The sequence below is a fragment of the Thunnus thynnus genome, chromosome 6, assembly GCF_963924715.1.
Source record: "Thunnus thynnus chromosome 6, fThuThy2.1, whole genome shotgun sequence".
In the NCBI taxonomy this organism is placed as follows: domain Eukaryota; kingdom Metazoa; phylum Chordata; class Actinopteri; order Scombriformes; family Scombridae; genus Thunnus; species Thunnus thynnus.
The window spans coordinates 16,682,270-16,703,420 of NC_089522.1; the positions used below are offsets into that span (position 1 = coordinate 16,682,270).

The following is a 21,151-nucleotide window of genomic DNA, read 5'->3' on the forward strand; positions in this document are numbered from 1 at the left end:
CTCACCTTTAGTGGAAGGGACTTTTTCCTTTGCAGAATCACAGCCTGTATTGCCAGATTTTTTTGGGTTGTTTGCAGAAAGAAAACTAACACAGAAATGAATGTTTTGGATGATTTATTTCTCTTGCCAATGGTGAAAACACCAACGTAACATCAACCATAATGGCACAGATCCAGAAGTGAAGGAGAATCAAGGTGAGAGGTTGAGTATTAAAGTTAACTCAAACTATCTCCAAAACCTTGAGATGTGTTTGTAAAACACAGGCTTATCAGAAGATAATGTAAAAAAAAAAAAAAATTCCTCTGAAGGGCCTGCAAATGATTGCATGTAGGCACAAAACATGAAACAAGTGCAATATTGCAAAAAGTATGCCCATGCGGTTATCAATAAAATTTGTAATCAAACCCTGATGAGCTTTAAAGCTAAATCCATCATACTCCAGGTATGCTGAAGATACATTCTCTGTCCGGGTCCACCTATCATTATTACATAGGTATTACATATTTATGTTATTAAAGAACATAAAACCTATAGCAGTAAAGTGACTTGGAGAAAAAAAAAACTACAGTGTAGTGTAATACAACTAAATCTTTGGATATTAAGTGAACCTCTTTGTCCAAAATTGAAAAAACAACAAAAAAGATGTTTCCTCATTAAAATCTGCTGATAACCAACTGCATTTAAGAACAGTGGTGAGCAGGAGAAAACTTGGTAAATTCCGGTAATAAAAGGCAAAAATATCAAGTCCTTACGGATCAGAGGGCTCTGTTTTAGCAACAAAGAGAAAATGCTTTTATTTGCATCATTATATCAGCAACAGAGCCCTTACTGATTTTCCGTCGAAGTTTTCTGGGCTCAGAAACTCAGTCATCACTTCCCCAGGGTCCTTTTCGATTGTCCTCAATGAGCTGCAGCACATTAAAGGAGCTGCCTGCTTCCTGTATTCACTGAGTCACTTAATCAGCGTTCACCTTCTTACCTCCCTCAGTGAGGCTTGAGTCAGGCACTCAGCCCACTCACATGGTTGTCTCATATGGAATGGATAACCTCAATAAACGCCACAAAGAAAGAAGTGCGTCAATCCTTTCGCTCTCAGATAAGTTAGTGTTTTTATTAGTTCCAATAAATCTGAAGATGTTTTCGTCATCAGATATATGGTTTCTCATTGGTTAAGTTTCAACCACATTTGACAAAATATCAAACCTGAGCCAACCTGCTTTTCAGACCTTAAACCAGGCTAGTAGATACAGACTTTCACAGGGGCAACGAGCTCGATAAAGTGAGGTGAGGTGGAGCCACCTAGAAGTGTTAAAAATCACGATAACCATGTCCACTCAAGTGACAACCTCTAAACTTTGGAGTTGGCCTCAGTCGCCTCCTGTCTATTCTGAACGGGGATGGAGGGAATCATGGGGATCGGACGTTTCTTTCTCCTCATGGGCACTTCTGGCTGGTCCGTTTCCTGTGCTGCCACGGCAGGGGCACGAGGAGGGACGGGGACAGGACGTCTCTTTTTGATAGAGGCGATGCGGCCGGAGCGTTCTTTGAGGATACCCTGAGCTACGCCCTCCATCTCATCTACAGTTGTGTGCATGGCATCAGCCATCTCCTTCTTAGTCTCAGAGACAAATCCAGGGTCTCTGGCCAGAGAGGCAAGACTGCCCTCTACTAGAGCCTGGAAAAGAAAACAACTTGCTGTAATGTTTTCATATATTATTATTAGCTGTAATTCACCAACCTTAGACCCAAAGCTCCTGCTCTATTAAGTTATACTGTTATTACGGTGCAATTTCATTTTGAATACTGCAAATGATTATGTGATATTTTATTGCACCCTGCAGAGGAACGCAGGCTCGGCTACAAAACAACACTGGAGCACAGTTTGTATCTTAGTCAAACACATTTGAGATATTTGAAACACTCTGCAATTCAACTAAAATGTTCTTTTATAAATTTTGACTCTGAACTCTGTTCTTACACTGAACAGCAGAGACATTACAGATGTCATCTAGAAACTTATTGTGTAGCTGCCAAATGGAACAACTTTGAATCATAGCTTTACATTTAAAAAGCTCACTTGAATGTTACAGTTCAATTAAAATGTCTTATGTCCTGCAGATTCAGTCAGTAATTCAGTTTGTCCATCTACTGGTTTATCCAGCTGTTGTTGAGATAAATGTGCTGAGATCCTGAACAAATCAAACCTGAACTGAATGTACTTTTTAAGGAGACAAAAATGTCATTCAGTCCAGACTAGGTTTAATTTATGTCCAAGAAATTATCCCAATCTGGAAAATGGAGTTAGGTTTATTAGCACCTACAGTATCTACTCATCTCTATCTGACTTTCCTGCTAACAGAGGTGGCTGGTCAGACGTCCTTCCTCACTTACCTCCTGGACGAGCTGGTCAGCTGCAGCGTGGGAGCTCTGACTCTGACTATCATCGTAGTTAGGGTCATAAGGAAACTACAAAGAAAAGAAGTGCATCCATACACTGTATAAATGAGCTATTCATCATCATGTATGCTGGATGAGCCAGACATTATCAAATACTACCTGTGTTTTTCCTGTTCTCACTGTGAAGTTCCAAGAGTGCAGGTTGTCTGAAAAAGGAAGAATAAAGAAAAACAAAACTATTTCATAAATAATGTAATGAACAATAAGAAACTTCTCAGTTGTGAGGATTCGCTGCTTTCCTTTGTCTTATGTGACAGTAAACTGAATATCTTTAGGTTTTGGAGCATTGGTCAGAAAAAAACCAGCAATTTGATGACATCACCTAGGAGTTTGTGTAATTGTAATGAGCATTTTTATTCCATTTTCTAACATTTTATAGACTAAATGATTAATCAATTGAGAAAAATAATTAGCAAATTAATTGATAATGAAAATAATTGTTAGTTGTAGCTCTACTCATTTGCCTAATATTATTTGCTGAGCTGGAATTTTACATTTTGACCAAAAACACTTAACACTACTTACTGGTACACTAATTCTCAAGCGTGTTTTGAGGCCTGGAGAGACTCCATACAAACTCTGTTTATACATACCTGTCTCTGCATCCTCATTGGGATTGTAAAGGCCTTCGGGACTGCCTTCTCTTTCAAATGAAAATCTGAAAAACAACAAAAATCAGACATGTCCACCCACTGTAAACATACGTCATGTAGTCTCCTTGGTGGATGGGAGTGTGGTTGGTACTCACTCGGCGAAGGCATTGTTATTAGTGTTGCTTCTTAGTGAAGTTGTGGGGAAAAACTCGGTAGTGGGCTCCAAGGCAGCGGAGTTTGGTGGAGAATCAGGCTGGCTGTCGGAGAACTTAAGGGGCCGCTGGTTGGTCATGTGTGGGGACAAAGCGTTGTCAGGCTCAGCGGAGAATGAATCCATCCGGTTCCCAAACAGAGCGTGTGAACGCTGGAAATACAGAGCAAAGCAAGCACACATGCAGGCATTATCCCCTGATAATTCAGTCCAAAAAATCGAAACTCACCAAAACTAGCGCTACAAGCCTTCCACCTTGTTGACAATTCTAATCCAGAGTATGTGCATCAGTATGTGTGTTCTGCCAGGTTGCTTCTCACCTGGTAAATGGCCTCTTCTCCAGCCTCCTCCATAGCTCTGTCCATCTCCTCCTCATTCTGCAGGTCTCCTGAAATGGCCCTGTGCATCTCTGGAACCGCCTCTTCCTCTATGTTCCTCAAACCCGCCTAGAAAAAATGTGGAGGATGGTGAAAATTCAGACCAGAGGCATACAGCAGTGTGTTCACAAGGAGAGGAAGAAGAGGAAAGATTAAGTTAGTGTAAGAAGAAAAGCAAGAGGAGAGATGTAGGCTGGGTTACACTAAGAGAGAAGGAAGATTTGGTAACAGAGGAGAGCATAAAAAAACTTGCTTGATTTATTTGTGTCATAAGAGCCTAAAGAGAAATAATATGCATTCACATTTTTGCATGGCATGCTATTCTGAAAAATTATTGATACTGGTAACACATCAACGTTTAACCCTAACCTGTAACCCAAACCCACATTTCTAGTGAATACTCGTGACTAATTTTCAGTTATAATACAGTAATTTTCTGTCTGGCATTTTAAACGTTATAATAATAGTGTGATTTTGATCCCACCATGTCCCAAAATGGGCTGCTCACCTGGATCTCCGGGCCTGAGGCGTTCTTCTTAGTGGGTCGGTAGCCGTAATACTCTTCCTGGCGCTTCAAGAACTTACGGAAATGGTCCTGGAGCAGGAAGGTGGCGTAGAATTTCCCCACAGTCACCTCATCATCTATAACCCAGTCAAATCACAGTACTGTCAGTGTGAAAAGTACTGGATTACATTGTAAATATCATGTAATTCTATTTTCGTCAACAGACTCACCTCCTATTGGGGGGATGACCTGATCTAAAAGTTTCATACTGGTGCGTTTCCAGATTTGCTTTATAATGGCTCTCAGCTCCTCGTTGGCCTGCTCAAAGTTACCTGTTAATAACAACCCATGAAAATATAATAAGATTACAATATCTACATAAAACTGAAGCAAACACATTATTGTATATGAACTGTAATCTGAAATGATGAACTGTACCTTCTGTTTTGATCTTGAGTGCAGTCCTGACCAGAGCAAACAGGGTGGCATTGAAGGTGACAGTGCCATCACCGTTGAGCGGCATGTTCATACCAACCAAGCGCTGCGGACAGGAAGTCCAAAGAATTTGGGCACCAGTGAGGAACAGAACAGAGCTTTTTTTTTTCCTTTTTATAGTTTTATAAACTTACTTAATTCATGTATCTACTAATGTCATCATTATCGTTTATTAATATTATTTTAGGTGGGGGAGGGAGGCTCAGGAGGTAGATGAAGTGAACATGAGAGGACCTTGATGTGTGAGAGATACTATGTATAATTTTCCAAACCTTTTGACACTGTCACAGACCTGTTTATTGATATTTTCAATCAGGATAGTATGCACAATGTCCATCAACAGTGCTTTTATTCCTTTGTTAATGTTACCATTTAACATGCATGAACCCCAATTAACTCCCTGTGTCTTTGATCCTGTTCATAACTGTATGTACCTTGCACGCAGCACGATGAGGACAGAACTTGCCAAAGCCCAGTGGAGGCTGGATGCGTCGCAGCAGTGTCACCACATCCAGATGTTTAATTCTCCCCCTGTTAGATAAGAGAAACATTTTATACTCGTCTTGAGTGGTACCCACTTAAACCTGACTTAATCCCGGAGGTTAATTGAGGATAAATAAATTAAGAATGAGATTTCGATGTGGTGTTTAGGCTTACGTGGCTTCAGGGTCATATTCAGCCCAGATCTTCTTAAACTCGTCCAGATGGTGTGGACCAAGGAGAGACCAATCACGGGTCAGGTAGTCGAAGTTGTCCATGATGACAGCTACAAACAGGTTGAGGATCTACAGTAGGCAAGAAAAAAGATGCTTATTCATACAAAAAATGTTTCTGTTTTAATTATTTTTCTTCATCATATAATGATAGTTAAAATATGACAACAAACACTAAGAATAACACTATGCAGCTAAAAGATATATGAAGACTTTTTGGCTGCTGCTCACCAGGAAGGCACAGAGACAGTAGAAACTGAGGAAGTAGAAGACAGCAAAGTTGGACCCGCAAGTGTACTCCTCTCCTGGCAGGAAGTCAGACTTGGGGTCGCACTTCTTCCCATACATAGAAGCCATCATGACCTCCTGCCAAGCCTCTCCAGTAGCACATCTGGACACATAAACCACAGTAAGATCTTGAGTCAGTTTTTGATCTTGGAACCAAAGACCTTTGAACGTCATCCTGGCTTAGACACTCACCGGAATAACATGAGAACAGCCTGAGGGAATGTCTGGAAGTTGTTGTTGCGGTTGATTTGGGTGCCATCCACTAAGGCTACCTTCCCGAAAATCTGAAGGGTTGTTAAAATCCCAGTCAAAATCAGTGCAGGAATTTGCCTTATTTGTATTTTAGGCAGAAGAACTGCAGTCAACAGAGGTTTATGTAATGCTTTCCTCCAGAAAATAAATACTGAAGACTGTACCTGCATCCCAATGACAGCATAGATAAAGAAGAGCATCACGATGAGCAGAGCTACATGAGGGAGAGCCTGAAAACACAAACAAAACAGTCAAATCATTGAAAAGTGACCACAGGGCAGAAGAGTGGAGAATAACAATGGTGATGATGACGACCACAGTGTGACAAACCTGGAAAGACTTGATGAAGGTCCACAGCAAGTTGCGGATGCCCTCCGAACGGTTCAGCAACTTGACCAGACGCATGACACGGAAGAGTCGGAAGAACGTGATGGAAACTGAGGCATTTTCAGCAGCCTGCGGACAAAAACACAAAAAGAGTTTGATGAAAAGAAAACTTTAGAAAAAAACAGAAAAACATTGCTGATTTGAAATACTGGTAGAGTTTTGGCTTACCGCAATTACTTGCATGGGATTTGTCTCCTGCACAAAGTAGAAGAAGATACGATGTAGTGTAGTTGAGTTATATTTGACTGTATATATGTATACTATCATTAATGGGAGACCTAACATACATGGCACTAATCAAAAATTATGTCAAACATTATTATGGTATGCTTTACAATCTCAAAATAGTGTTAATATTAGATTCAATTCTTCCACCTTTCATGAGTTACAAAGCTTCCAAAATTCAGGTCTTAGTTGCTAAAAACTAGAACAGCTGCAATTTGTAACTCATGCAAAATAAACAATATACACACACTTTATTGTAAAAATATTAACAGTTTTCAGTCAATCCAGCCATCATTAATACTTGCAGCGGCTCTCTTTCTATAAACTATTCGAGCCATACTGGAACACAATATAGCAAATACCTTGCTATATCCTATCTTACATTTGCTCTGTAAGATGAGACAGCCAGTAGAAACACAGATGTTTCACCAGCAGTAACCCAGTTTGAGCCACACGAGGTTCAGTACAGTTTAGTAGAGAACATAGTGGAGTGCTCACACAGCAGGCTCATGCAGCAGTGCAGTGCAGTGGAGATCAGATATTTACAGCGCAGCCATGGAGACAGTACAGTCCTCCACTGGAGGCCAGGGCAGTCTGTGAAGGATAGACAGATGAGGAGTGAGATGCATGGAGGACAAAGGGATTGAGGGGGACTGAGAAGAAAATGAAGCAAAAGAAGAGGCAGAGGAGGAAGAGTAGATGAAAGAGAGGATTTGAAATAGGTTTGGATGGAGAATTTGCTTCAAGCTTGTGTTTGTGGATGAAAAAGATGAGGACAATGCAGTGCAACAATGGAGAGAAACAACTGTCACTGGCCAGAGAAAACATTGTGTAGCAGGACCGCATAAAATAATTCATCAATCAATACTGTGCTCTTTTTAAAATGCCCCGAACAACACACAAACATTGAGTCACTGACAATACTGTAATGGATCATTGTGGAAATAATGGAATAATGGAAAGTTCAGTGGTGATGGAGATGGCAATGTTTCTGAGGTTGCACCAGGCACTGAGGAGGGTGAGAGAAGTGTTGAGGTGGGAATGGCCAACAACAGTACTGACCATGTCCTGTGAGCTAGTTCTGCCGGCACCAATCAGTTTTTGGGCCTCGATAATATGCTTCTGGGTCAGAGCATTGAATAAATACATTCAGTCATTTCAATACAAATCACACTATTGACTGGGAATGTCTCATTAAAACAGCACAAGGGACTTTCAAATACAACACCTGCAATACGAATCTGATATCTGTGGAATTGATTAGAACAGATTAAAACATATAAGTTTTATGATTTGTACTCACATCAACTTCACTCAGGATGACATCAACGACGCTACCGATGACAATGATGAAGTCAAACACGTTCCAGGGGTCTCCAAAGTAGCCCTGTTCAGACAGATAAAGCACTGATGACACAGTGGGACACTAGACTGGGTGGATCGCTGTTTGAAAGACCAACGTTGAAGACTTTACCCTCGCTTTGAAGGCCATGAGCTTGAGAATCATCTCCACGGTGAAGAGCACGGTGAAGATCAAGTTCAGAGTGTCTGACAGTTTGGTCACATGGTCTGACTGGTTACAGTGCTGTTTAAAAGGGAAAGCAAATGTTAATCTTTGCATGTTACAGCTATTAATTTGACATACTATTATTATAGAATGTTTAAGTGAAGATAATTAGATGTTATGTTAGGAAATGCTAATATTAGAGCAATATACTGGCTTAAAGCCCTCGAAAAGTTTCTCCATATAATTTCTCTATAAAATTCAATATTCATGAACAAACAACATCAAAGTTAAAAAAACATCTTTTATTTATTAAAGATTTAACACTCAAAAACTCAGCTAATCTGCTTTATCAGTACTGTGTGTGTGTGTGTGTGTGTGGTTTCATCAGATTTGATTAATAGTGACCACAAAACCCCCAAATTTTGATTCAAGTGTTACTAAATCCTGATTAGCACAGAAGTGAATGATTTTACATTTTCCAGTTGAGCCCCAAAACTTTTTGAACTTTGGCAGGATTTAGTGTTTTCATGTGGGACCCCATCACTCTTAGTAAGAAGATGATTGAGGAAATAAGTTTTCAGGGCCTTTAAAGGATAAGTCCGTTTTTTTTTCACAACTTGAATCTGTACAGCAAGATTTTGCAAATTAATTCACAAAGAAATATGTAGGGCACACTGAATTAATGCTGCAAACTACCCCAAAATTAATTAGTCTGGGAAAGTTTCCATTTTCTCATTAATTAAATGTTATAGCACACACTGAAGGCTTGTGATTTTGGCATAGAAATAATTACACCCACATCTAGAGATACTGAGTATTGAAACGGAATATTGTCTGTCAGCAGCTTCAATGCATTATCAGTGTTTTTAGGTTGATACATGACCTTAATCTACATACCTGCATCCCCAGACACAAGGTGTTGAGCATAATTAGGAAGAACATGAGGTACTCAAAGTAGCAGGAGGTGACTATATACCAGACCCTGTACTGGTAGGGATTTTTGGGGATGTAGCACCTCAGAGGACGAGCCTTCAGGGCGTACTGCACACACTGACGCTGAAGGGAGGCAGAACAGACAGAAGGGGGGTTAAAAGAAAAATAATAACTTATTCTACTCACACTTGAGTAATATGTTTTAGATTTTACTGGGAATGACATGGATTCTCCCACTATCCATAATTTTATCTATGTGGGTTTCAGTGCACCTGGTTCTTGTCCAGCTCACAGTCCTTATACTCCTGCTCGCCTTGCTCCTGGAAAGTGACAATGACGAAGCCCACAAAGATGTTCATCATGAAGAAGGCGATGAGGATGATGTAGACGATGAAGAAGATGGAAACGTCCACACGATTGTTGAAGACAGGGCCCATGTCTTCTTTGTCTGCATCTATGGCTCTGTATAACAGTCTGGGAGAAGAGGGGATATTGGCAGAACAAAGTTCAAAAATCAGAGATACAATAAGGCTAATTTGTATAGATGGAATTTATAATTCAGCAGATTAAAAAGGAAATATTGCCTCTTTCACCATCTCTCGCTCCAGGCAATGGAATTACTTCCAACCCAATATCCACATAATAAGATATTCTGTCTAACTCAATCACATAGGATTGAAAAAAATTCTATCAAAGATGCAATTTGTCAAATAAAAACGTATTCTGTGCTTACTTCGGCCAGCCCTCAAAAGTGGAAACAGTGAAGAGAGCCAACATGCCGTAAAGCACGTTGTCAAAGTTAAAGTCACTGTTTATCCATTCTCTCTTAGCCACCACTGTGTCCTGTAGGGAATTCTCCATGTGCTTCAAGAAGGATCCCCTGAGAAAAGATACAGCGAATGGTCACTCTAAAATAGCACTTGCAGTTTACAGTTTTTATACATCAGAAGAAATGCATGATGTGTGAAAGATGTTTGCCTTACTGGCATTCCTCCGCAGTCATTTTGACCGTGTCTGTGCAGCTGTAGAATTTCCCCTGGGAGGGAAAGAATTAGTGACACATTTTATACACATGCAGCAAAGCCTCTATACATGGAAGACTTAGAATGTCAGATGAAAACAAGTCAAAAAAAGAAATAAAGTGAAATACAATACACATTACATTACATTACAGAATACATGTGCCAATTATTTAGCCTTTTGTCTTTAATAACTGAATGAATTGTTTTATATTGTGACATGAATTTTCCATGCCACCTTAAAATCAACACTGAAACACAGAAAACAAAGGATGTGCATTTCAGTGTTGTCTGGCAGAGAGCAACATAGACCTGCCAACACTTTGGGAAATTTTTCTTTTTGAGATGGAGACACACTGTTCATGCCAAAATTAAAAAAAAACAATCAACTGTCATGGACATTTCTCTCCATCTCCTCAAGAAAAATAATAACATAGTAAATGCATAGATAAAAAAGAAATACAATTAACAATGTATATTGTATTTTAATTTATTTATTTGTTTGATTTGTTTTCATTTGGGCATTTAAACTTGTCTATATCTATACTTACAGTAGATTAATTTGCAAATGTTACCTTTAAGGTAAAAACTTACCTTGAAGAGTTGCACTCCTATACAGGCAAACATGAAATTCAGCAACATGGTGACCAGGACGATGTTCCCAATGGTTTTTATGGCCACAAACACACACTGGACCACATGCTGTCAATAAAGACAAACAATATGTAGGTTAAAGAAATGTTAAAACCACTGCATACTGATTCAAGGTACAGATTTGTGGAAACATAGAGATGTCTTTGTGTGTGGGGTTATGTATGCATGTGTTGTACCTTTAATCCTTTAGCTCTGTTGATCGCCCTGAGAGGCCTCAGCACCCTCAACACCCTGAGAATCTTCACCACAGAGATGGCACTAGATCTGCACACAACACATGACAAACACCAATCTTGATATGCACATCAAGAGTAACTAAGGGAAAAAAAATAATGAGGATATTCTATATCTAATGTGGCAATCCCAAAATGTAAACTCACTCCATTCCCATAGAAAGCAGGGAGACTCCAACCACAATCAGATCCAGGATATTGAAGGAATTGCGACAGAAGGAGCCCTCGTGCATGAATGCACCATATACTGTCATCTGTCAGTTAGATATGATACAGTTAAACCCAGAATACTGAACCAAGACAATGATTTTGTTTTACAAGAGAAAGAATGAGTTACATTGAATGTTATGAGCTTTTATCACCTTTTTATGCAGGTAACTGAATTTAGTATTTGGTGTTCAGCTGGGCTACTACCATCATTGTGAGTTAGGTAAGTCTGCATATTCAGTTTCTTAATGTGGTATCTCAGAGGAAATCGGCATCATTCTTTCAGATGCTCCTCCTCAATGTAAAACTGTTTCTGTATAATGTGGGAATTTTTCATTTCATTTTCATTTTGATGGTTTTAATTCTGTTTCTGAGGCTGCTCAAGAGAACAGGAGGCTTTTTTTCTGAAAACAATATGGACAAATTTAAACACACAGAATATCAGATTCAATCAAAAAAAATATCAGTATCAGTTATCTGGTATTTCAAACCACATCAGTCAAATACACATAAGGCATACAATTAAATATACACCACATTACATGCTGTTGAATTTACCTTCAGTACAATCTCAATAGTGAACACAGTTGTGAAGACAATGTCAGCATAGGCCAAGATCTGGATGAAAACAAGGGCAGGGTTGTTATTCTTCTTCTTTCAACAGTTAATGTTTAATCTGTAGTGCTAGACCTGGTTGTTACCTGGTTTCTATAGGACTTGGGATCAATGGGGTCCTCAGCTGCCAGGGAGATGGAGGAGAGGAGAATAAACAGGAGGATTAAGTTGGTGAAGGACGAGGCGTTGATGATCTTGTAGCACAGTTTACGGAACCTGGATACCAGCGGATAAACAAATGTAAGCACACACACAGACACGTAGTACATGTGTCCACAAATAGATAAAAAAAGACAACACTGAAATATAACCACTCTGACATCTGTTATTCTCAGGTTGGTATGTCTGGTGCCTACTTGTTCTGAGGGCCAAAGATGAAAAAGGAGCTGGCTTCAGGCAACGGAACAGCTTCCTCCTTTAGCTGCAGGTCGGCCATTGGTCGGGGCCGAGGGCTGATGGGGATTTCAGGCTCTTCCTCTTCGTCGTCACCTACCATGTGGAAGAAAGCAAAGGTTGGCACACTCAAAATTATATACAGCCATGACAAACCTCCTTATTGGTGGTATTCAAAGAAGCTGCAAGATGTAGCCAATTAAAAAAAATCCATTCTTGGCAAAAAAATAAATCTCTCTATACTTAATCATGTAGTAGGCTTTATATGGTAGTCATCAGAGTAGTGTGAAAATGGCCTAACTTTAGATCCTGCTATAAACCCAGCTCAGGGGATTGGCTGAGTCTAATAATAATGAGGAGTTACTATACTTATACTGTAGCATAGCCAAGACAGCAGCACTGGTAAACAGCCAGTGTAATGAATACAAATTCCTGCAATCAGTAACCTTCTTCTGTTACAACCACACTGGTGAAAAAAGTGGGAGGTTCATAAGTCAGAGATGCAAGAAAATTAGAACATTTAGTCATTTTTTTATTACCTGGGAAGTCGGCAGGTGGGAATGGATCTTTTACTTCATTGACATTAGACTCAAACTCATCAACTTTGAGCTGAAGAAAGACAATAAATACATATTATAGCTACTTATGACTGTGACTATTATATAAGTGCCAAGAGTAAACTTGTGATATGAAACCAGAAACAACACTAACCTTGGCTGTGGTTGGCATGCCCTCCATCTTGGCCCTCTGCTCTGCCAGTTTCTTAGCTATCCTCTCCCTCTCCTCATCAGTCTTGTCTGGCATTTTGGACCTGTAGGGCAAGAAAAGAAAGGAGCGGAAAAGAGTTCTCTTCTGCTACTTTTAGTGGTAGTAGAGTAGACAGAGTGGATCGTTCTTGGTATTCATTTATTCACCTTAGTAGCTTCCTCCTCATCTTCTCCTCCGCCTTCTCTTTCTGAGCTGAAGTTAGACTCTCCGCCTCTGCCAGGTTGTCGACGGCGATGGCCAAGAAGACATTAAGAAGGATATCTGGTTGCAATGAGCTCAGGAAAACAAAAGCCTTGGCATTATGGTTAGCGTTATGGGTAATTATACAGTTTTTTAATCCTGAAATGGTGAGTTTATGTGAAGGATACAGTTTCCACAGACAAAGAGGACGATGAAGTAGATGGCGACCAGAATGCCAGGGATGACAGGCCCTCCATAGGCCATGATGCCGTTGTACATGATGGAGGTCCATTCCTCTCCTGTTAGGATCTGATAGACAGTGAAGGGTTAAAAAGCTGATAATAATGTACTAATGTCATGTATGAATGGATGAGGTAGATGCTGCCACTGTAAATGAGCTTCCCTAACACAATGGATCATAAAAGAGTTTAAACAGAAGGGAGTCTAGTCTCACCTGGAACACACTGATGAGGGCCTGAGGGAAGTTGTCAAAGTTACTGCGTCTGGGTCTGTGCTCAGAAAAATTGAATTTCCCCCCAAACACCTGCATGCCCAGCAGTGAGAAGATGACAATGAAGAGGAAGAGAAGAAGGAGCAGGGAGGCGATGGAGCGGACGGAGTTGAGGAGAGAGGCCACAAGATTACTCAGAGATGTCCAATACCTGCAAAGTAGTTGAGAGTGGAGAGGTGTTAAATGACAGTAAATTACACTATGACTATTAAATTTAACACAATGATCCTTTGAGGGGACAGGACTCACTTTGTGACTTTAAGGATCCTCAGCAGTCGGATACACCTGAGTACGGAGAAACCCAGGGGAGCCACGGCACCCGTGGACAACATGATCATCTCCAGGATACCACACAGCACCACAAAGAAGTCAAAACGGTTAAACAGCGACATGAAATATGCTCTGGGACCCAGAGCATACATCTTCACAAACATCTCTATAACAAACAGCACCAGCAGTACACGGCTGGCCACATCTGTTGAGGTAACAGAGGAGAGAGATGAATGAGGCTGGGAAGAAACAATTTATGCAAAAAATATCTTTACAATGATATGCATATCAATCGCCAACCTTGTAAGGAAGTTAGTGATTCAGGCTGGTGGTGGTGCTCTGTTGCTATGGTCAGGGTGTTGAGGAAGACAAGGAACATCACCAGCCAGTAAAAGGCCTTGGTTTTCACATACACCAGGCACTTCATCCTGAAGAACCGGTTCCAGCGACGGGCCAGGCGACTAAATAAAAACATAACGCTTGCTTACTGTGCCAAGCTACCATACATGCCAACATTTACACATCAACAAAACAGCAGACTTACTAATAATAGACGATTTGACTCTTGCCTTCCATGTCATACAGGCTGTCTGTGTCAGAATCTCCACTGGTCAAAGGCAGGAGTCCTGACAAGAGAATAACAGTTGTAATTCAATAGCCTCTCTACATAGGATGGGTGCTGAGGTGGTTTATAGTGCTGACCTTTGCCCTCTCTGTCAGCATCAAGGACTTCAGCGTGAGTGATCCACTCCATGTAGCCGTGAAGGTCCTCATCCAGCTGCTGACGCTCTCGCAACTTCTGGAACTCTCCACGCGACCTGGCCTTCTCTCGCTCTTTGGTAAACTCTCTGAGTGGAGAGACGAAGAAAAGTGAAACAGCACATGTGATTATTTTTCAGTTTGTTTACTAGGAGAAGCAAAAGTTAGGTAGCTATAAAGTTGTCTTACCCACTGAGCACACCCAGAACCAGATTGAGCATAAAGAAGGAGCCCAACAGGATAAGGGGAACAAAGTAGAGCCAGGGCCATTCATTTCCTATGGCATCATTAACCTGAAAGACAACACATGACCAGCCACCAACGATGAATCCTGTTAAGTATATATCTTGCTTTGCACAATAAGCGCCTAAAATGCTGACAAATGTCGAGGTGTTGGCAGCAAGACCACAAGTGCCCCAACACTGAAACTGAGAAACAACTGAGCTGTCACTAACCCAGTAGAGCACTTTGGTCCATCCCTCCATGGTGATACACTGGTAGACGGTAAGCATGGCAAAGCCGATGTTATCGAAGTGGGTGATGCCATTATTGGGACCTTCCCAGCCTGGCCGACACTCAGAGCCGTTGATGATGCAGCGGCGTCCGTTACCAGCCTGAGCACAGGGTGCAGGCAGCTCACCTTCTGCTGTGGCATAGATAGCTGTGGAACAAGGAGAGGAGATGAATGTCATTTTCTAAATTTAGCTCATAATTCAATTTACAGAATGTTAATTTAATATTTATGATTGATAATATATCAGGTATGACATAAATGACAACATATATAAGCACGACAGTGTCTGATTGCATTTACACGTACGTGTTCCAGTATAATAGCAGGTCTTATGCATTTTGCACTTGAAGAGTTCCAGTCCCATGATGGCATAGATAGTGACCAGTAAAAAGACCAGCAGGGCAATGTGCAGCAGAGGCAGCATGGCTTTGAGGATGGAGTTCATCACCACCTGCAGGCCTGAATGTGAACAGTAAAACCAAAATGTCTCAGCAATCCTTCCAAACGGTATCAAATGGTATAAACAAGAAACAGGTGCTTTCTGCAGTATGTGTGGATTAAAGCACAGGTCCTTACTGGGAACTCCAGAGACAAGACGTAGGGGTCGCAGCACTCTGAAGGCTCTCAGCGCCTTCATGTCAAACCCGCCACCTTTATCCACTGGCACATCTAATATCTTGTTGATGGTATCCAAGACAAAGGTGAAGAGACTGTAGAAAAAGATGGTGATGGCAGTTATTTAGATGTGGTCAAAAGTAAGCTGTGGCCTTTGGTGGTAGAGAAATCCACCTGCAGCCTGCAGCTCATCTTACCCCATGAAGACGATGACAAAGTCTAATATGTTCCAACAGTTCCGTAAATAGGCGCCTTCATGGAACACCAACCCATACGCCACTATCTTGAGAAAGCACTCTAATGTGAAGATAATCATGAAGATATACTCCAGGCTCTCCTGCAGAAAGATAAACACATACCAGGAAATTACATTTTAGAAAACTCATAACCTTCAGATTGAGTGAAATACAGAATAGCTGGAGTAAATGACAACATTGGCATTTAGCACCTGCTAGGAGGAACAGCATTAGGTGCTCAACAAAACAGTTGCAGGTATTAGATGAACTCATTAGATTTGATAGCCTGTTAGCTAATTTGGATGCAAATTAAACATGACCACAGAGGGTTTAAACAGATGGGTGGCCCTTGAGTCATGCAGTGATGAAGGCAACAATTTGAGAGCTTTGTCAGACAATCTAACACAGTGAACTGTTTAACTAAAAACAATGAATTGCTTTATTCAGAGGTGGTAAACAGATAGATGTCAGGGTGGTCGAATGAAAATATGTTTGCAAATTGGGTCTGTATCTGTGGTTTTATCATCAGTGTTGATATTTTCAAAGACAAAGGAGGTCGACACACAGCAGACACACACAGAACCGAGCATGGTTTTCCTCAGACTTGATGTTGTTTGGATCTACATGTGTCAGTAGTGACAGTCACTGACAACAAAAAGAGGGAACACACGCAAGGAGGGCTTGTGTTATTTCAACAACATGTTACAGAAGCATTATTTTACTACCAAAACACCACATCTCACATATTTGCTTAATAAACAACTTGACATTGTGATTATTAGATTTACTCCTTTTTTCTCTTCATCACTGACTTTGATTCAAAGAAGCTGTAATTTGAGAACAGTTTGGTACAACATAGCTCTATGACAGTCCAGCCCCAGTTACCATCATAATTGGTGAATTAATTTGAAGTATCACATAAATGCTATGAGACCCTTTTAAACAAATTAAGTCAATAATGTTTGGCTGAAGCAGCCAGCAGCAGTCCTCAAGTCCTGAATCAGCATACGTCAACAATAATACATTAGAAATGTTCCATTTAAACAAAGCAGGGCATCAAGGATACCGTAGCTGCATTTCTACATTGCAGCATATCAATGTCACAAACCATCATATTTTATGAGTGTGGTTACATGAGGCAACATTTGTGGACTCTCCTGTATCCACGTGCCTGCGTCATTGGGGTCTGGGCTGACCTACTTCTAACAGCAATAGGGGGGTGAAGTTGACCAGCTCTTCTTACATCGCTCACCTCTGAGGAATGGCACACTCAGAAATAAGAGGGATTTGTGAGGGGGCTGGCGAGTGTGCCAAAGCAAAGATATTAAAGAAATGGCATCATTAGGTCCAGATACCTAAAGACTTGGTGAAATGGGCCGGGGTCTAGGTAAGTCGGTTGTATACGAACAAGATTGATATAAGCTTTAGTTTTGCGTGTGGGTGCTATATGTTGACATTGTGCGAGATGTCAGGTTTCTCAGAGACAATGATCCTCACATCTTCTTAAAGTCTGTCATACCAATCCTCATCAATACTGGTGTCAATTCAACATCAAATATCTTGACATTGGCAAGATGTGTACACTGAGCAAGAGCAAACTTATTTATTTTGCTCACTACACCACTCATAGTTCCCTGGATTGCACTATCCACAGCCTCACAGCAGTGTAAACACACACCTACAGTATGAGGTCAAAATATACTCGTGAACACACACACACACACACACAAGCAGCACACAAGGATCAAACACCTTCCCCTCAGCTGGTTTACACGTCTTTAACATCTGAAGTAAGAGAATGAGTCCTGAAACTGTTACTGAGGAACCTTAAGCCATTTCAGTTTTGTCAGAATACATGACAAAGGTTTCTCTAATTAGAATGCAGAATATGCCATGCAAACCCACAAAAACTCATCAACTCAGATATAATAAGCTCAGTTTAAAGGCCTGTATATTTTAACCTAAGCATCAATCCTGTGTAGAAACAAATGTAGGCATTACATTACTGCACCTAATGTCTTCGTATTCTGTAAACTGTATCCATGTAGATGAAAAAAAATCCACCCACATCATATGTAGTTAATTTCCATGCTTTTGTGCCAATTTCTTCTTCAACAGCCAGTTTCTGATTAGAGGATAAACTACAAGCACAGATGGGACTCCAAGAAAAGAACTGAGTTGTGTCTGGAGGCATTTAAATGGTGTTTGGCACTCAGACCAGTGACCAGCTGAAATGCTTAGCTCTGAAGTCCTTGATTAAGCTGGCTCAAAGCAAACACATACTTTAAACACAGCTGCACACTGTCATCTACTGGTCATAATAGAAAACTGGATTCTGCGGAAGCCAGAGAGCACGAGTGAAATACTCATTGTCCTGAGTCATAGATCAAAGGAAAGGTGCACGTGTTGTCACTCATACTCACCAAGCTTGAATTGGTGTTATTGGTATCTTCTTCGGGCATAGGTAGGAACACAGCCAGAGCTACACAGTTTGCAAAGATGGTCAATAAGATGATGATTTCAAAAGTTCTGGATGGGGAGGCTCAGGATCATAACAACAATACATGAGGAGGGCTGGTAGAATATAAAGAAATATTGACAAAGGGATACAATTTACCTGGAATCATTCATAATGACATTTGAGTTAACTGTGTATATGTACAGGAAATACTAACAACAGAGGAGCCACTTTTAGAAAATAAATGCCCCATCTCTTTATCTGTTTGAGTTGCTCTATACTTTTTGTAATGCAATGAAACAAAACAAACAGCTCAGCTAACAATGATCAGTGCCACTAGATGCTGCCTGAAACATCATCCCTATAAACAGCCCATCGGGTAGCCAGCACAGCCGTCAAAGCCGGCAAAGTGTAATCCTGTCTGCTGTTCTGCTTCATTCTCGTCAACAGGGGGCTCTCTAAGAGAATTCTCCTGCCAGGTCAGCATCATGTCTCCATGTGATGCCACGGGACAGCTGCAGAGCCCAAGAATATGACTGAACCATTTAAATGCACACAGAGTTTTTCTACAACATAGTTATTTATTATAACACCTGTGAACTGATAACTTCTTTTAAGTAAAATAAGAGGGACTTAAGGAGTTTCAGTGCATTTCTGTAATTTTCCTTTATATAAAGCACATATGCCCTGTGTTACGGAGTGACATACCAATGTGATTATACTACTGCTCTAAAAACTCCCCATGACTTGTTCGAGCATATGGGGACACATTTCTATAAAACTGTTAAAAAATTATAATTATTTACACTATTGTGATGTTAAACAAGTTTATATGTCCTATTTTAGATGAATTATGATCAACACATTCTATTTTGGATACTAAAATATGTATAATCCAGGAATGGACATCGGGCTAAAAACATGACACCCCCCTATAGAGGCCATAACATCACTCAGCAGCCTGCCCTTTGTTCGTGCTTCAAACCTCACACAGAGGCAGCATTTCAGGGTGACTCTTTCCACGTTAAAAGCAGAACATCAGCTAGTTAGAACGAAAGAGGTGGCTTCATTAATCGTTTCTGTCTGCCAGATGTAAATGGTTGAAAAGACGAGGGCTACAAACTTGACTTTGACACAGGGCTGCCAGATACATAACAAACGTCATTGCACTTCAGGAATCTTCTTGAACCAGATTTGTAACAGTCTTGGCTTGGGCATACACTTAATTTCTGTATACACTCGCTGTCCATATTCTTAACCCTACATGCTGTAATAACTTTATAATAACTAGAGTATGTTACATACTGGAAATGCTTAAGAATGCTTGTAATTATTCAAATGTTGTATTTCTTTAGTGAGGCTGAATGCATATGTTCCTGTGTCCAATTAATATTATAAACACAACTGTCTGTGTATTGTGTATGTACCATGTAGGTGTGCGTGTGTTTGTGTGTGTGAAAGATAAAGGATACTTCCACTCCACGATGTTGATGCAGGCCTTGCGGAAGGGATTTTTGAGGGTGAAGAGGAAGAGAGATCTTGCGGGTCGTGGGTTGCCTCCCGTGGCCTGTAGCTTCTTCAGCTTCTCCTTCTGCTTCCTCTTCAGCTCCTCTTCATTCATGATGACCGACTTGGCCGCCTCTCCGTTGGCCGCCATCCTGACGCCTCCACCTGAGACAAGCTTCCGATCCTGGAGAAAGGTGTCCTCTCACTGTATAATCCCAAACTGAAGCACGGTATAACTCCTCGTCGCAAAGGCCTCTGTGTTCCAGACCTGCCGATCCTGTGTGCGCTCCTCCGCCGCCCTCTCCTCCTCTCCCTTTGACTCTGTCTCCCTCACACAGAGTCACAGGCCTCTCCTCCTGGCTGAGGGCCTCTGACAGAAAAAGCCCCCTAGGCAGGGAGGAACAGTTGGCCCTGCTGTAGTTTAAATTTAGACTGTGAGCCAGTGACAGGCCATGCTTGGGGATGGTTAACAGGGTTGGGGGGTAGGAGGTGGACGAAGGGAGTAGATGGGATCAAGAGGGGGTTGGGGCAGAGAGCACAACTCAGAGGAGAGACACAGTTTGGGGGAACATCAACACCAGCGCCCTCAATCTACCCTCTCTTTCAAAACAGAGTCAGCAGCTCTCTTGCTGCACACTGGTGTTGCTCCCTAAACTGTGAATAAAAAGTGAGAACAGGAAAAAAAAGTCACGGATGTTTCTGCCTCCAGGGTGACGCTGTGCAGGTGGAGCGCAGTGTTTAGACTCTGGAAAGGGTTTGATGAAAGCAACACACTGGGAGCAAGAAATGATTAAGAGGCCACTTAAGACAGCCAACGTCACAATCCCAGACTTTCACACAGTGTGTTTACATGTGGGGGTTTCTCCGTGTAAATCCTTAGTGCAAGGAATTTAGGGCTGGCTGATATGGTTGAAATCAATGTGATTATCTGATATTGATTAAACTGATGTTCAGTGAAATTAACTGTGCTCCACTGTTATGCTTAACCTTAGAAAAAACTCTTCATACATGTAAATAGAGAACTCAGTTTGTGAATTGGATCCCAGAATTTTGTAACGTGCTAAGCAACTATGTTCTTACATCACATAATTTAAATGAAAGCTGATAAATAGATAAATAAATAATTAAATAAATAAAATTGAATTATCTCACAGCCCTAAAGAGATTCATCTGGATAATGCTTAATGTGATCTGAAAAATAAAATAATATTATACGAATAAATAGCTTACACCTTTTCTGACAATACAACCTTCAATATGTCAGACGTGA

At 40.9% G+C, this 21,151-nt stretch overlaps 1 protein-coding gene across 1 annotated transcript; it reads right to left on the reverse strand.

Annotated features, from left to right (window-relative positions):
• Positions 1-97: 97 nt before the first annotated feature.
• LOC137184463 (dihydropyridine-sensitive L-type skeletal muscle calcium channel subunit alpha-1-like) lies at positions 98-20,258 on the reverse strand. The gene is made up of 45 exons (XM_067592174.1): positions 19,848-20,258; positions 18,341-18,446; positions 15,879-16,018; positions 15,643-15,776; positions 15,373-15,525; positions 15,008-15,213; positions 14,742-14,845; positions 14,496-14,641; positions 14,338-14,419; positions 14,094-14,254; positions 13,773-13,998; positions 13,467-13,674; positions 13,201-13,321; positions 12,979-13,093; positions 12,776-12,875; positions 12,604-12,673; positions 12,028-12,160; positions 11,758-11,887; positions 11,615-11,674; positions 10,997-11,103; positions 10,793-10,880; positions 10,557-10,664; positions 9,927-9,979; positions 9,677-9,823; positions 9,216-9,417; positions 8,908-9,066; positions 7,978-8,088; positions 7,807-7,890; positions 7,050-7,097; positions 6,447-6,473; positions 6,222-6,347; positions 6,056-6,121; positions 5,832-5,923; positions 5,583-5,742; positions 5,296-5,423; positions 5,073-5,169; positions 4,582-4,684; positions 4,374-4,475; positions 4,147-4,280; positions 3,582-3,707; positions 3,206-3,414; positions 3,051-3,115; positions 2,557-2,603; positions 2,392-2,466; positions 98-1,675 (listed from the first exon to the last, which is right to left on the reverse strand). Exons 1-45 carry the CDS (start codon positions 20,030-20,032, stop codon positions 1,349-1,351), a joined length of 5,571 nt encoding a protein of 1,856 aa, XP_067448275.1. The 5' UTR covers positions 20,033-20,258; the 3' UTR covers positions 98-1,348.
• Between the last annotated feature and the right edge of the window lie 893 nt (positions 20,259-21,151).

What these genes read in the sequence shown, in the direction of transcription:
- LOC137184463 (XM_067592174.1), bottom strand. Translation starts at nt 20,032, where the DNA reads ATGGCGGCCAACGGAGAGGCGGCCAAGTCGGTCATCATGAATGAAGAG. An exon ending in AGTCAAATCGTCTATTATTA is followed by an intron (nt 14,255 to 14,337) that starts GTAAGTCTGCTG and finishes GTTTTTATTTAG; the next exon opens with TCGCCTGGCCCGTCGCTGGA. An exon ending in ACTGTCTCCATGGCTGCGCT is followed by an intron (nt 6,474 to 7,049) that starts GTAAATATCTGA and finishes TACTTTGTGCAG; the next exon opens with GAGACAAATCCCATGCAAGT.